The 14361-nt window shown below is 40.3% G+C and overlaps 1 protein-coding gene across 1 annotated transcript in view; it reads left to right on the top strand.

Moving 5' to 3' along the window:
* The window catches only part of mdn1 (midasin AAA ATPase 1), a 107452-nt gene that overhangs the window by 43984 nt on the left and 49107 nt on the right, over window positions 1–14361 (top strand). Inside the window, exons 37-51 of the mRNA XM_007903533.2 lie at window positions 273–395; window positions 1120–1317; window positions 1722–1829; window positions 1925–2113; window positions 3052–3156; window positions 3305–3568; window positions 4900–5170; window positions 5680–5839; window positions 6524–6640; window positions 7586–7794; window positions 9386–9531; window positions 9804–10006; window positions 10485–10705; window positions 11778–11891; window positions 13417–13561. Coding sequence (XP_007901724.2) covers window positions 273–395; window positions 1120–1317; window positions 1722–1829; window positions 1925–2113; window positions 3052–3156; window positions 3305–3568; window positions 4900–5170; window positions 5680–5839; window positions 6524–6640; window positions 7586–7794; window positions 9386–9531; window positions 9804–10006; window positions 10485–10705; window positions 11778–11891; window positions 13417–13561 — 2573 coding nt within the window. The remainder of the gene's footprint in view (window positions 1–272; window positions 396–1119; window positions 1318–1721; window positions 1830–1924; window positions 2114–3051; window positions 3157–3304; window positions 3569–4899; window positions 5171–5679; window positions 5840–6523; window positions 6641–7585; window positions 7795–9385; window positions 9532–9803; window positions 10007–10484; window positions 10706–11777; window positions 11892–13416; window positions 13562–14361) is intronic.

The following is a 14361-nucleotide window of genomic DNA, read 5'->3' as shown; positions in this document are numbered from 1 at the left end:
GGGTGCCAAGCACATTCCCATAGAGGAGAGGAAATAATTTCTCATCCTTGGCTCCTCTTCTATGTTTCCTACTTGACTGACTTAGTGGCATTGTCAAAGGCTTGCGATTAATTCATCTGCCCTCTGCTGTAGCTTCAAGAGGGATGCGGCCACAGGAGGTGGGAGGAAGTTGATAGCATTTCAAGCCGCACGCAAACAAGAGACCAGACCCCAGTGCAGCCTTTGCTTTACAAGACCTGTTGAACATTCAGTGCCAAATCTTCTTCTTGCAGGATGTGACTGACTTGTTTGGAACAGACCTGCCTGTTGAGGGAGGCAAAGGAGGAGAATTTGCCTGGCGTGACGGCCCCCTACTTGGAGCCTTGAAGGCTGGACACTGGATTGTTCTGGATGAGGTGCGTGCTGTTGAGGGATTCAGAGAAAGAGAAGAAGTGGGAGAATGGGATTAGAATAAATGGCTCTCGTGGGGGAGCTTGTAGCAGCATAATTGCATCGATCCCAATAGCCTCCTTCTCTGGTATAAAGGTTTTATTTTGGTTTGCTTTACTTTGATGACTTGAATGCTGTTGCATTACTTGTTGAATGTCTCTGTTCAGAAGTAATTATCACTGAGTGTGACTATGATTTGTGCTGCCATCTAGTCTAACAATGTCAATGTGTTCAGTTAATTTTCAATTTGGGCACAACTTGCCCTTTGACATCAGTGTGATGATGCACTGAAATCAATGGCAATAAAGACCATAGGCTTCACACTTCTGTATATCTGTTAATGAGCTGAAGTGTGAATCAAATGTAAAATGTTGCATTTATGGTTTATTTGAACTATTTCTATTTATATGATTGCTTCCACTGTCCCTATTGCAATACCTCAGGGTTAAGCAGCCTGTCAACACAGTGTATACAATTGGCTGCTGTGTGTCGCCCACAAAATACACAATAAATCCACTTTACAATATATTCTGTGAAGCGCTTTGAGACGTCTCAAAGACATGATAACAAGTGCAGATATCAAATGCAAGGATTATTATATTCTATTTGCATTAATGAACAATAATCTCAAGCTGGATTGTTTAAATACATGTATATAGAACCAGTCAACTGGAACAATTTTTTTTCTAGTTAAATTTGGCTTCCCAGTCTGTGCTGGAAGGACTGAATGCCTGCTTTGACCATCGTGCTGAGATCTTTATCCCCGAGCTGGGACTCCACTTCAAAGTGCAACATAAGAGGACGAAGATCTTTGGCTGTCAGAATCCATACAGACAAGGAGGTGGAAGGAAAGGCCTTCCCAAATCCTTTCTCAATCGGTTCACACAGGTACGTCAGGAGGGTGAGGGAAGATCACAGAAATTGTTCCCAAATAAATCCAAGATTATCATCCAAGATGTGATGGGATTTGCTTGTGAGTTTGAAATCAAATGTACAAAAAACTATATGCTTTCTTTGTTCGCAATATGTACACCAGAAAACAATGGTGATAATATATAATAATCATATCCCTTTAAGCCAGCACTTGTCCTGCGACGCGCAATGAAGTGTCTGGAATCCACCAATTTTGGTGACATGTTAAGAGGAACTGCTCCATTGAAATTAATGGGGGCTGCTGCTGAGAGCCAATCTCAGCCTGAATAATTATCACCAATGATGGTTGTATCACATAACCCACTCTTCACCCCAATAACAACTATTTATTTTATTGAAGGCTTGTTTTTTGTGTGTAGGTTTACGTGGATCAGCTTCCAACTGCAGACATGGAGTACATTGCTGACACCATCTTTCCTGCTATTGGTAAAAACATCATCGCTAAAATGGTCCAGTTTAACAACAAGGTAAAGGATCCTTAAATTTCAACAAATCACCCTAAAACATTCAGAAATTAAGAATTGATGTAGCTTTAAAAAGTTTGTTTTTTTTCCTCTCTTAGATTAATCAAGAAGTAATGGTGGAAAGGAAATGGGGACACAGAGGAGGACCTTGGGAGTTTAACATGCGTGATCTCTTCAGATGGTGTCAACTGATGTTGGTGGATCAGGTGCCTGGGCACTATGATCCTGCCCAGCACATAGCTTTGGTGTATGCAGACCGGATGAGAACTGTAGCAGACAAGAATAATGTAAGCATACTACTGACCACGCTACACATTTTGTTTTGTAAAGTGATGGTGTGCATGAAGACAAACTAACGGCATACACAAGTGGAGGAGCTCGTAACTATAAAGTGGATCAGGTGGTAGCACTTTGTCTCTGAGTGAAAAGTTGTGCTTTCGAGTACCACATTGGGACTTTGAACTCAATGTCTAAGTTGACACTGTTAGTCGCTACACTATATGGTAAATCCTATGAATCGCTTTGAGACGTCTTCCCGATGTGAAAGGCGCTGTAACAAATAGAAGTATTATTATTTACAAAAAATTTTGAAAACGAAACTAAGCAAGTTCCTGAAAGTGTAAAGGATTCAAGTTAATAGGTGTGGAGATAGATGTGTCAACGGACTACTTTTGGGAAAGTTGAGTAGGTGTGCAAGATAGACCAATGGTCTACTTTCTGAAACTTAATGTGTCACCATTTCTCTTTTCTATAACCCAACAAAAAAAGAATTGTTAAACAAGTTGATGTTGTAATAGTGTTACACCACCAACAACTTGCATTAATATAACGTTATTCACGAGGGTAGCATTTAACAATGGTGGAGCTTGCCTGAGCCAGGTGACAGTAGGCTTTTTTAGGGTTTTATACCAAGTCTCTCAGAGAAGTGAAGCTTTAAAGATGCAAACTGAACTGGCTCGTTGTACAAGTAAAGGGGAAATTAATAATATTTGGTTAAATTTCAAAATGTTGCATCAGTTGCGTAAACTGTTTGCATTTCTCAAGATTTTTTTACAAAATGTCAAAGTGGCATTTGCTCTGAAAATGGCAGATGCTTTGAAGTTTAGTTGCTTTGTTTTGAACCTGACTCTTATTAATGTCTCAAAAAATAGATCTTGAAACTCTGCTTGTTCAGAGATTCCATTTGACCCTTATTTACAAATGCTTTTTTTATTGATATTTCAAGGTTCTTGCTGAATTCAAGAACACGTTTGGTTCAAGAGGTGGTAAAATTCAATCTTGCCCCTATGTTGGATCTCGAAAATTTCACGTTACTCCTCAACACATTCAGGTTTGTAAACTAAAGTCGGCATATTTTTGCTGTTAACGTTCCTAATTGTCTTATGTTTTCAGGAAAGTGAGCATCAAGGTATGATCGGCCTTTGAATTGCTGGAGGCTTCAGGTACAGCAATCCTTAAGTGCTGTTTTTATATTTCAGGTTGGCTATTCAATCATTTCTCGCAGTACGTCTGGTATCCATTGCTCAAGCAAGCAGCTGTCCATTCTTCACCACTCGCTTCAGCCACTGGAGTCGGTCATGAAGTGTATCCAGATGTCTTGGATGGTCATTCTGGTGGGGCCAGCTGCCAGTGGCAAAACCAGCTTAATCCAGCTATTGGCGCTTCTCACCGGTCAAAGTTTAAAAGTCATGTCAATGAACAGTGCCATGGATACCACAGAGCTTCTGGGTGGATTTGAGCAGGTGAGCTTGATAACACAACAAATACAAATGTTAAGTTGCGTAAATCATAAAACTTAATTAGCCATTTTTAATCTATATTTTAATTACAAATTATAAATATGCATTGTTCACGGATTTCAATTGTCTTTGTTGATGAAGCTTGAATAACTGTTTGGATCTAATCTCAAATAATAACGTTACTTTAAGATAACTCCTTCATCAATTTGTCTCCAATTGTATTGAGTTACATTGAAGTTTAGTGATTTGATGGCTATGACTAGCAGCAATGTACCAACAGAAATTCATTTTTTTTTTGTAAACTAGAATGAGGGAAGAATATTAGCCTAGAAAGTGTCATGGGATTAATTGCATCAAATTTTTTGGGGGCAGCCGGGTGTCTGATACATGGAGAAACCCATCCCCATGCTTACGAATATCCAAACCAAACTGAGAATTCCAGGCATCCACCTACACATGGAAATCCCAGTGATAGATTGTTGGAATGGAGTGCGCACTCTCTCCCTGGAGGGACACATCCTGCTTATCTAATTCCGGAAAGTATTAGGCTCAGGTTGGCCAGAGCCAAGGCATGGTGACCCTAGAGACCAAGGCTTGAGGACCCCACCTTGAACACCAGAGGGGGCAGACAGAACCTTGATCTAAGTACGTTTCTGAAGGGCACCACCACAATGTGGTGCTCCGTTAGTTTTGGAGGACCACCATGGATTATGAGCTCAAGTATTGCCCAGAACCTTCTGATAGAGTGTCCTGCAAAGATTTGCATTATTCAGTTTAAAAGAATGTGAAGGAGCTTTTCTGTTGCTCGCGTGTCTCTGTATTCCCATGGGTTGTGTGACTCGATGCACACAAACATTTTAGATAGAGATAATTCATATCCTCATTTCACTGACGCAGTGAAGCTCCAGACTCAGTCAGGGTCAAGCTGAGCCCTGCAAATACAGCCCTGCAGCCCCAGCCCTACGGCTACAGTCCTGCACAAAAGTTCACCTGTACGTCTACTTTGTCCCCCTGCGGCCCCTCTTCATACCATATTCTGCTTTGGAAATGTGTAGGGTTGTGTTACATTCAGTTAGTTAGATTTGTCAGTTCCGTTCAAAACCTTTTGGTTTTAGCAGAGTGATTTACTGGGTTAGGTCCTTGCTTCTCATTGCTGTGGTCGGAGTTCAAAGCTTGGTGCTTGGATTCAAATGTTTTGTTAGCTCTTATATTAAGTGCGTGTTTGAGAGACTGACATTTAACTGGAGAATTTTCAAAAATAAGGTATGATGTAAGGTCGGAAACTATACAAGGGAAGGACATTAAAATGAGGATGGCTTTGCTGTGTGTTGCAGGTTGACATAATGCGGCCTTGGCAGATACTGGTTGGGAAGATCAAGGATGCCGTCTATGCTGTCTCCAGAAATGTGCTCTTGTCTGTTGACTCTTTCCCTGATGACGGCAGCATTCTCCTCAAAGTCTGGAACTCGTTCCTCACCAGTCACTTTCATTGCCTGAGTGCAGAGCGTGGAGCTGGTATCTCCCCGGATGCAATGAGCAAACTGGAGGGGCTACTGATCCTTCTGCAGCGTTTCAACAGCAAACTGAGCACCTTCTCGCCAAGCGGTAGGTATTGTGGGGCCTGTGGGGGGAGACTCTTAGTGTAATCACATTTTCACATTAGGTAAAGAATTGTTTTGTAATATGAAATGGATAAGAAGGTGAGTGTTGAAATCTGAAATTAGTTGCGTTTTTCCTTTTATCACAAATAGTCTCTCTCTCTCTCAATCTCTCTTTTTTTCTCTCTCTCTCCCTCATTCTGTTTTTTTTAATTTTATAAACTACTTTGTTAAGCACCACACAAAAAAAATCTTAGTTCTGTGCAGTTCCAGCCTCTTCATCCATGAACTTGAAATGCACAAAGTTCAGTAATTTTATCCAGTGGAAAATTTCAGGATACTTTCCAGAGAAGACCAAGACAGATTACATGGGACATTTAGGTTCGTAGCAGTCCTGCTACCTTTCAGTCCAACAAAGCTTGTCTCGTTTATCAGTGTGTTAGCTTCTGTAAGGCAGAATATCAATTCAGTGGTTCCAGTGTCAGTGACGTGGTGCTTCTTGTATTCCTTCAACAGAGTTTTCTGAATTGATCACTGAATTCCAGCACTTTAAGTGCCAACTGAGCCAGGCAATAGACGGTCAAAGCCGTGGCACGTTTGAGTGGGTTGACGGGATGCTTGTGCAGGCATTACGGTCTGGAGATTGGCTGCTCTTGGACAATGTAAACTTCTGCAGGTGAGGAGCGTATGGAGCAGATGACTCAGAGCCCTGTAGCTAGCAATTCTAACATTTTGAAAGTGTTCTCTTGAATTGAATCCGGCCCAATAAGTTGCCAAGACTTTGGATGTACGCAGTTTATATAAAATGCAGGGACAGGGAATTGCACGGCTATCTCCGGTTCCCACTCCGCTAGTCCAAGTGAATGTAAGACGTTTGTTTTGAAATATGGAATAGAACCATTGGTATGTGGAGCAGACAATTGTTTAATCTATTTTTCTGGCATTGCCAAGTTTCCAGTCTCCAGGAGATGATGTTCTTTCCCATACACAAGGGGGTATGGCTCTTAATGGCCATTTGATTGCGAGGGCATCGCAGATGGGCCTGATTTAGATTCTCATCTTGCTTTCTCATATGTACTCCTCCAGGAGGGTTTGCTGGTCAATGAGCAGGAACCCTGACTGATGCTGCTTTCCCTTCTTTAAACTGGGTCACTGAAACCAATTACAGAACCCACAGTGCTGCCAGGGTTGAGATCAGCTAATTCAATCTGGGCATCAAATCTGAGTACTTCTGCCTGATCTAACTATTCATTGAATAGACTTGCTGAGCCATTTGGAGAGGAAATTATTTTGTATAAAAAATGATGAACCTGTATTCATTGCTTGATTGTGCGATAATAAATAAATATATTTCTTTCAGTCCTTCTGTGCTCGATCGTCTGAATGCCCTCCTGGAGCCTGGCGGAGTACTTACCATTAGTGAAAGAGGAGTGATAGATGGCACCAACCCAACAATTGTCCCGCACCCAAATTTCAGGTATGACTTGAAGACTTTTGGTGTTTTTAACAGTCAGTAGTTGCACGTTGCTTAAATGTATAAAAAAATTAGGTTTTGGACTTTGCTTTCACTGTGGTGAAAGTACTCCTGTTATAAGTACAAGACAAATTCACATTTATATAGTGTCTTTCATATTGGCAAGAGGTTCCAAGGCACCCGAGCAGGGCTGGGGAGTGGAAAGATGACTGGAAGTGCAGTCAAAAGAGGAAATATTACTAATTACTAATGATTTGTTGAAAAACTTAGATGTATGCTAAAAATGAGTATACATTCTAGTTTAAATTAATATTTCACAATTAAAATGTATTGAGGCATCAGACATGTCAAAGGATAGAATAAAATACATAAAAAATGGCCATTTCTTTCATGGCTGTTTGTGAACCATTGGTGTGTGCAAATTAGCTACCTACAAAATACAAACATTCATACTACTTTATAGTCTTTCATGTAAAGTGCTTGGAAATGTCTTGACGGTGTGATAAGGTGCTATATCAAATGCAAGAATTATTATTTATCAGTATTACAGAAATGTGAGTTGATAAAATGGAAATCAAAAAAACACAAAAGAGTTATAAGAATATGCAGTTTGCCTCAGATGGACATAGAAGCACAGTCAACTGAGTTTTTTAAGAGGAAGATAAATGACTTGGGAAGTAATAATAATAAGTCTTGCATTTGATATAGCACCTTTCATATTAGTAGGATGTCTCAAAACTTGTATCAGGACTTACTGATAAAGTGAAGGGACTGCATTTTGTAGGCAAAATGTGGTAAGTGAAGAAAAGTCAGGGAAACGGGGTTAGAAAGATGAAACTCTTCAGTGAATTAATAAACTGAATGTGCAGCCTCAATAGCTCACTCATGTACTTGTGTTCCTATGAGATACAGTTACACTTTTTTACATTTTTACTGTTTTATAAACAGGCTCTTCATGTCTATGGATCCAGCCAATGGTGAAATTTCTCGGGCAATGAGAAATCGTGGGATTGAAATCTATATTCCTGGAGAGAATGATGAGATCTCGTTTGATCAGCAAGATGTTAAAGCACTGCTACATGGGATAGGATTGGTGGGAGACGGTCCATGTTCTGAACTGATGTCATTGTATTCGGAAATTAAAGCAGTGACAGGAGGTGAGCTACATACATTAGATTGGGGAAAAGCAAATTGTTCAGAGTTCTGGGTCATTAATAATGCTTGCATTTGCATTCTGTGGCTGCAGAGAGCACCAGAAGTTATTGGATTTGAATTCCCTCTTTGTTCATGAAAGATGGGAATAAAAGATAATTGCAGTTCTGTAACTGCATATTGCCACAGGAATAGAAGATTGCCCAATTGGCAGTTTATTAAAACACAGATGAGTGTGCCAACATAGAATTTATTAGTGTGGTTCCTGGTAGCCATTGCATACAATTCTCTTTCTGTTCTCTACCGGTGATTGATGCTGTTTTAATAAAGTAATACAATCCTTGCATTTGATACAGCACTTTACCACGTCTTTGAGACATCTCAACACGCTTCACAGGATATACTGCAAAGTGAATTGACTGTATATTTTGTGGGTGAAACACGGCAGCCAATTGTGCCCAGCAGTGTCGCACAAACAGTCATGGATTGAGTTACTAAATTATTATTATTACTGCTTTATTTTTTGAAGGGATTATTACCCCCGGAAAAGCGATCCACCAATCGACTAATAACCAGGTTCCTACTTACTACTAGGTAAACCAAGACGTGTGGAGTAAGGAAACTTGCCCAACGTTTCACCCCGCTGGGAATTGAACCTCTCGTTTCAACTGAGTCCTGCAGCTTAGTGGTGAGGCCACTCACCTTGCAAACGAGGTCCTGTCATTTGCGAGGCCAGTGCTCTAACCATTAAGCTGCAGGACTCCTGTTGTTCCTCAATGGTTATGCCTCTGTACATTGTGATGTTGTGCAGACCAAAATGAATTTGAATTTGCCCTCATCGTCTCTGGGGTATTTTACCACAGTCCCTGAACAACCAATGCAGAGGAAGCATCGAACTCCAAATGATGATCTGACCTGGTGCAGTAGATTCTGTCATTATATATTCAGTGATTGTATAGATAGGCAACTCTTTTGGTGCCTCTGGCTGCTTGAAATGGTGACTGATGATTTGTGAGCCTCTCTTGTCCTCTGGTTTGTTTGCTCTTTTCCTAGAAATGTGCAGCAGATGATTGTCTCCAATTCCCAGATGTTCCCTTTTGTTCTCTCTAAACTTTAAGGCTGACCTGAGGTCAAATACTCACTTTCGGAGTCTTGCCAACACTGGTATTCCTACTTGATATCCTACAATCGGAAGTTATTGAACTCATTTGGCATTCTGTTTCCTGCAAGCACTTTTGCCCTTTTTGTTTTGATGTAAAGGAATGTCAGAGACACTAAATGTGGAGGAATTGCCAGTTACTACAAACTTTTGAAATGTGATATTTGTTAGCTCCTGTATTTTCACTATAAGAAACCTCAACCCTATTTTGGGGTTGGACAGTGCTGCTTTTTTTTTAAACTCTCTTGCCCCTTCCTCCTCCCCAATTCATTAAGGCAATTTTGTGACGATCAAATATGTACAAAATGAAAGTACTCTCTAAGACACTATCCGTGTGAAAGGCGTTATATAAGTGCAAATGTTGGTTTTGTTTCGCTGTTATTGTACCTCGGCCGAAAACTAATTATTAATCACTTCACTCTGTCCTTCTTTTAAAGGTGGTGGTTCTTCCATCTCTTCCCTTCTTCATGCCGCTGCTCTTGTTGTTCAGCAGCTACAGCGAGGTCTGAGCTTGCCAAAGGCATTCCACCGAGCTTGCTCCAAAGCGTTTATCAGCTCACAGCGCACTCAAACTCACCAGAAGGTAGGACTCCCTTTCACTGAATTGATTCTGCAAGAAATTTCTAACATTTGCTTTTTAATTTTAAGAAAGTCAACAAATTTCACTTCTTGTTTCATAAGTTTGTAATTGACATTATTAAGTGTGTTCCCTTGTTAAACTATGACCTCTGCCCTTCAATTGAATTCAAATGTTTATACCTCGGTCACCTCTGAGAAAATCTGACTTCATACAAATCATTGCAATCCCTGTAAATGAGAGCCAGTTCATTTAAAAGCCATTTTTTGTTGTTGCAGGAGGTGCAAGAGCTGGTGGAGAATCACAGTCTCACTTTGGCATCACATGAATCTTGGGCTGACAACTTGTTGTCTCTAAGGCTGTGGCCAGATTCGGTTCCATCAGCACTGTTTACAGTAGAGGACTCTATGCTTTCCATGGTGCATCGAGATGGCCAGGTCCTCGCCTACTGTTTGAACCAGTTGAGTCTCAGCAAGACCAGGTAGGCAAGCACCCTGAATACACAAGTGTCTGGACTCGAGCTATCCAATACTAAGAGAGAAGCACAGCCAGGTCTATAACAAGGGCGTGTATATCTGTATTGCTCTCCAGTCTTTTCTTGCTCTTTTCTGCCCTTTTGCAAAAGTCACAATTATGCACATCAAATCTCTTGGGAATGTGGTGAATCAACCTCATTTGTGTTACAGTGGAACAGACAATCTGAGATAGTGTAAAATGCTTTGTGAATATTCCCCAGTTCGCTCATACTTTTTAATTTAATTTGTTTAATATTATGCATTCCACTCCCTTTTCTCCAATAAAGTAGTCAAATCCCTACACTTGTTTGTTGATGTTGTTTGACAATTAGTTTTGAAGACCATTGTCACAAATTGTAGTGTACTGAGTAGAATAGTTACAAGAACAAAATGTTTTTAAAATAATTTGTTTTTTCTCTCCACCTCCTCCCTTTCCCGGTTCAGATCTCGACCTTTGACTCTCTCTGATCTGAAGCTCGTTCTCCAATCCTCAAACACCGAGGGTCTTTTATTTCGGAGTGATGAAATGCTTGTTGAGGAGACAGACAAGTCCAGTGTGGTCTCGGCTGCTGTCAGGCTGGTCACAGAGAAAGCTTCTAATCAGGATTGGCTGTTGAGGGTTAGATGGCTGCATCACATGGCAAAAAGTTATAAGCAGCTGCCAGGTAGGTCACATTTACAGTGTGTCAATACTGTTACAGCAAACATTCCCAGTGTGGTTATTAGAAGCAGTCATTCAATCTGGCTATCTCACAAATTGGTACTATGTTTGCTGAGGGTAAAGAAGACTTGACTATTTCTATAGCTTGAATACTAAAAGTTCATTGGACATATTCTAGCCTATATTTAGTCATGAAGTGCGCCATTCTTTTAAACAGAAGTGTCATATAATTGGATTTAGCCATTTATATAAATGATCTGGATTCTGGTATAAGTGGCACGTTTTCTAAGTTTGCTGATCCTCAAATAAGGAGTAGCTCAAATAGGGAGTGTAGCTAATAATGAAGAAGACTACAAGCAAGTTCAGGTGGATCTAGACATCCGTGCCATGACTCGCTCTGCCTTCCCTCGTCTCCGCAATATTGCCCGACTCCGCCATTGCCTCACCCTTCAGGCCGTTGAAAACCTTATCCATGCCTTCTTTACATCCAGGCTCAACTTTGCCTCCTTGTTGGCCTCCCCAACTCTTCCTTCCACAAGTTGCAGATCATCCAGAACTCTGCAGCTCGTGTCCTCTCCCACACCAGGCTCTATTATCCCATCACACCCACCCTTGCCCGGCTCCCCATTCCTCAGGGGATCAAGTTCAAAATTGCCGCTCCCTCCGCTCAGCAGGCTCCGGCATGCTCCATGTCCCTTGCCCAACCGCCCCACCATCACCTTCAGCCTCTCTGGTCCCACCCTCTGAAACTCCATCACACATTCCCTTTGCCTCGCTCCCTCCCTTGCCTCCTTCAAGGCACCCCTCAAGATCCTCCTCTTCAACCGTGCTTTGGCTTCCTTCCTACCCTCTCTGCCCTCTACCCTCCCTGATCCCCGACTGTTCAGCGCCTTGGGACATCATCCCGACCTGAAAAGCGCTTTACAAATGTAATTTTGTATTGTATGTTGCTATGTGTCCTAAAGTATTAGTCAGAAGTTTATAAGACCCTGTTTTATCATAATGTTTGATCTTGTGCAATATTGGGTAATATAAGGTGAGGTTTTGATTTTAGATCTTTTTCTTGTTTCCTACAGAGTTGGTGCGTGCACAGCTGGAGGCAGGGGCGACTGCTCTTAATGCTGTTTACTCGAGTGTCTTACCTGCAGGAATGAAAGGAATTGTTCAGAAACTGCAGCTCTGTGCAGATGGTAATTTAAGTTATCCAAACTTCACAAGTTTCAGACAGGCTCATTTGGTAGCATTCTCGTCTCTGGATCAAAATGTTATTGGCTCAAATTTCGTGCCAGGACTTCACAGTCGGGGCTGACATTCCAGTGCAGTCCTGGGGGATGCCACTTTGTTAGAGGAGCCATCCTTCAGATGAGGTGTTACACTGAGGTTCAATCTGTCTGTTCAGGTGGATAATAAAGATCCTACGGTATTACAGTGAAACTGATAACTGGTCACCTCAAGGGAAATAGCTCAAATAACTACTTATCAGAGTTGACTACAGTACAGTTTCACGAAAGTACAAAATACTCAAATAGCTGGGATATTGAGTGAGTCACTTGTCATGTGGGGTTGACCATTTATCTCAGAGGCTAGTTATTGAGAGTTTCGCTATATTTGAAAAGAGGGGAGTTTCTCCTGGGATCCTGGTCAACTGTTGTCTTGTTGTCTTGGCTGTTAGTAGGACATTGATGTGCACAAATTGACTGTTGCAGCATTTGCACATTTGTGATGTGCACAAATTGTGGGCTGCTGCGTTTCGCCCACAAAATATACAGTCAATTCAGTTTACAATATGTTCTGTGAAGCGCTTGAGATGTCTTGAATACGTGATAAGGCACTATATCAAATGCAAGGATTATTATTAATACAATCGTTGAGTATTTTTGAGATTTTCTGAATGTTATGGGCACTAAATTAAATGCATTATATTATTATTTTGGACTTTTTCACAATTTGCTTCACCCTGAGTTAGTTGTTCAGGCAAACTGTTCACCTCATTGGGTTGATGGGAGAACTTGCATGAAATTAAAGGAAAATGTATTTACTTCGCACAAAGGCAAATTCTATTTGGTTTTTAATGGGGGTCAGTTTGAGTGCTCTTTTACATTACAGATCTCTATAGAGGATATCAGCTGCACCCTGTGAGACACTCTTTATGTTCAGCCATTCCCAATCGCTTCAAGCAAACTCACAAGAGTAACATGTTTTGTATTGCGGTATCTGATATGAACCATCAAAAAATGTTTCCCCACTATTTTCTCTTTTTCAGCAATAGATGAAGCCTCACAACGAATTATGAAATCAAAATATGTCCTTTTTAAATATTATTAGATCTTTGTTCTATATGGGCTTTTGTTTTAATAGATTTTTGATATAGATTAATGCACACCTTACACCTCAATTGTATGAGGTGAAATAATCAAATCATTACAATTGTGTTAGGTGACTTCTTGTGCATTTATCCATGTTCTCATTTCTGATATCTAGAATAGGAAATAACGCTTGGAATTGTCTCCCTAGAAATTGTTTTTTGAAACTTAGAAATGTTACAGCAAGTTTTTCTACAAATACAGTCACTACACTCAGCAATAAGTGCTGTGAAGTGCTTTGACACCTCTCAGCAATGTGATGAGGTGTTATATCAAAGGAAATAATTATTATTCAGTTTTTAAAAAAAAGTCAGGTTATTGGAGGTAACTTGTATTTTCTCTTTGTCTGTAGCAGGCCCATCAGTTCCCTTGGATCCACGATGGAACCAGCAGTATTTGGATATTCTGCTGAATTCAGTGGCCTATTCTGGGGAGTTTAAAGATGGACAGCAGTGTTCCAAAGAACTACTTTTAGAGTTGAGCTCTGTTGCTAACAGGTGAATTATAGACGAAGCTTTGGCTCAGTAATCAGAACCAGGAATTGTAAACTCCATTCCAACATTCGCCCCGATTTGATAAAATGTTTTTGACAGCCGATAAATAATTTAGGAAGTTCACTGAATTCTTGATGCAGCTGTTAAACAAAGGTGGCCATCAGGAGTGTCTGTCCTAAGTGGGATATTCTGTAAGTTCTAAAGTTGCAAGATTAATTATAGAAGAAAGCTAGTGCTGTATTGAATGTAAAGTAAGCAATTCTAATGTAATAGTCAAATAAGACAAACCTCTGGTTGTAGATTGCCCAAGAACCTTAAAAGAGCTTTCCTTTGATACTGTGCTCACATCAGTCATGACTGTTGTTTACTTTGCTATTTTGGGGCTTGAATGAGGCTGTTTGTGAGACGCTGTTGTGCGCAAATTGGCTGCAACATTCGTCTATAAAATACACAATCACTACACTTTCCAATAAAATCCTGTGAAGCGCTTTGAGAAGTTTCAATGATACGATAAGGCACTATATCAAATGCAAACATTATTCTTTCATCTTTAGTCGTTTTATATGTTTTTAACCAAAAAAAAATTCTGGACCAGTTCCTATCATGATAAAGCTATTCATATAATTTAGTGATGAGTTAGCTGAGTAAGCTGATATAAAAATAATAATATTCTATAAATTGTATTAGTTATATAATTAAAATTATTGTTGTATAATTATATTATAGTTATTTATATAAAATATTCTTCATTCACACATCCTCCATGTACTGTAGAATTATAGTAACAAATTATTAGACCTTAA

The sequence above is a fragment of the Callorhinchus milii genome, unplaced genomic scaffold, assembly GCF_018977255.1.
Source record: "Callorhinchus milii isolate IMCB2004 unplaced genomic scaffold, IMCB_Cmil_1.0 Scaffold3, whole genome shotgun sequence".
Taxonomy (NCBI): Eukaryota; Metazoa; Chordata; class Chondrichthyes; order Chimaeriformes; family Callorhinchidae; genus Callorhinchus; species Callorhinchus milii.
This window is presented reverse-complemented; position numbering and strand designations above follow the sequence as displayed.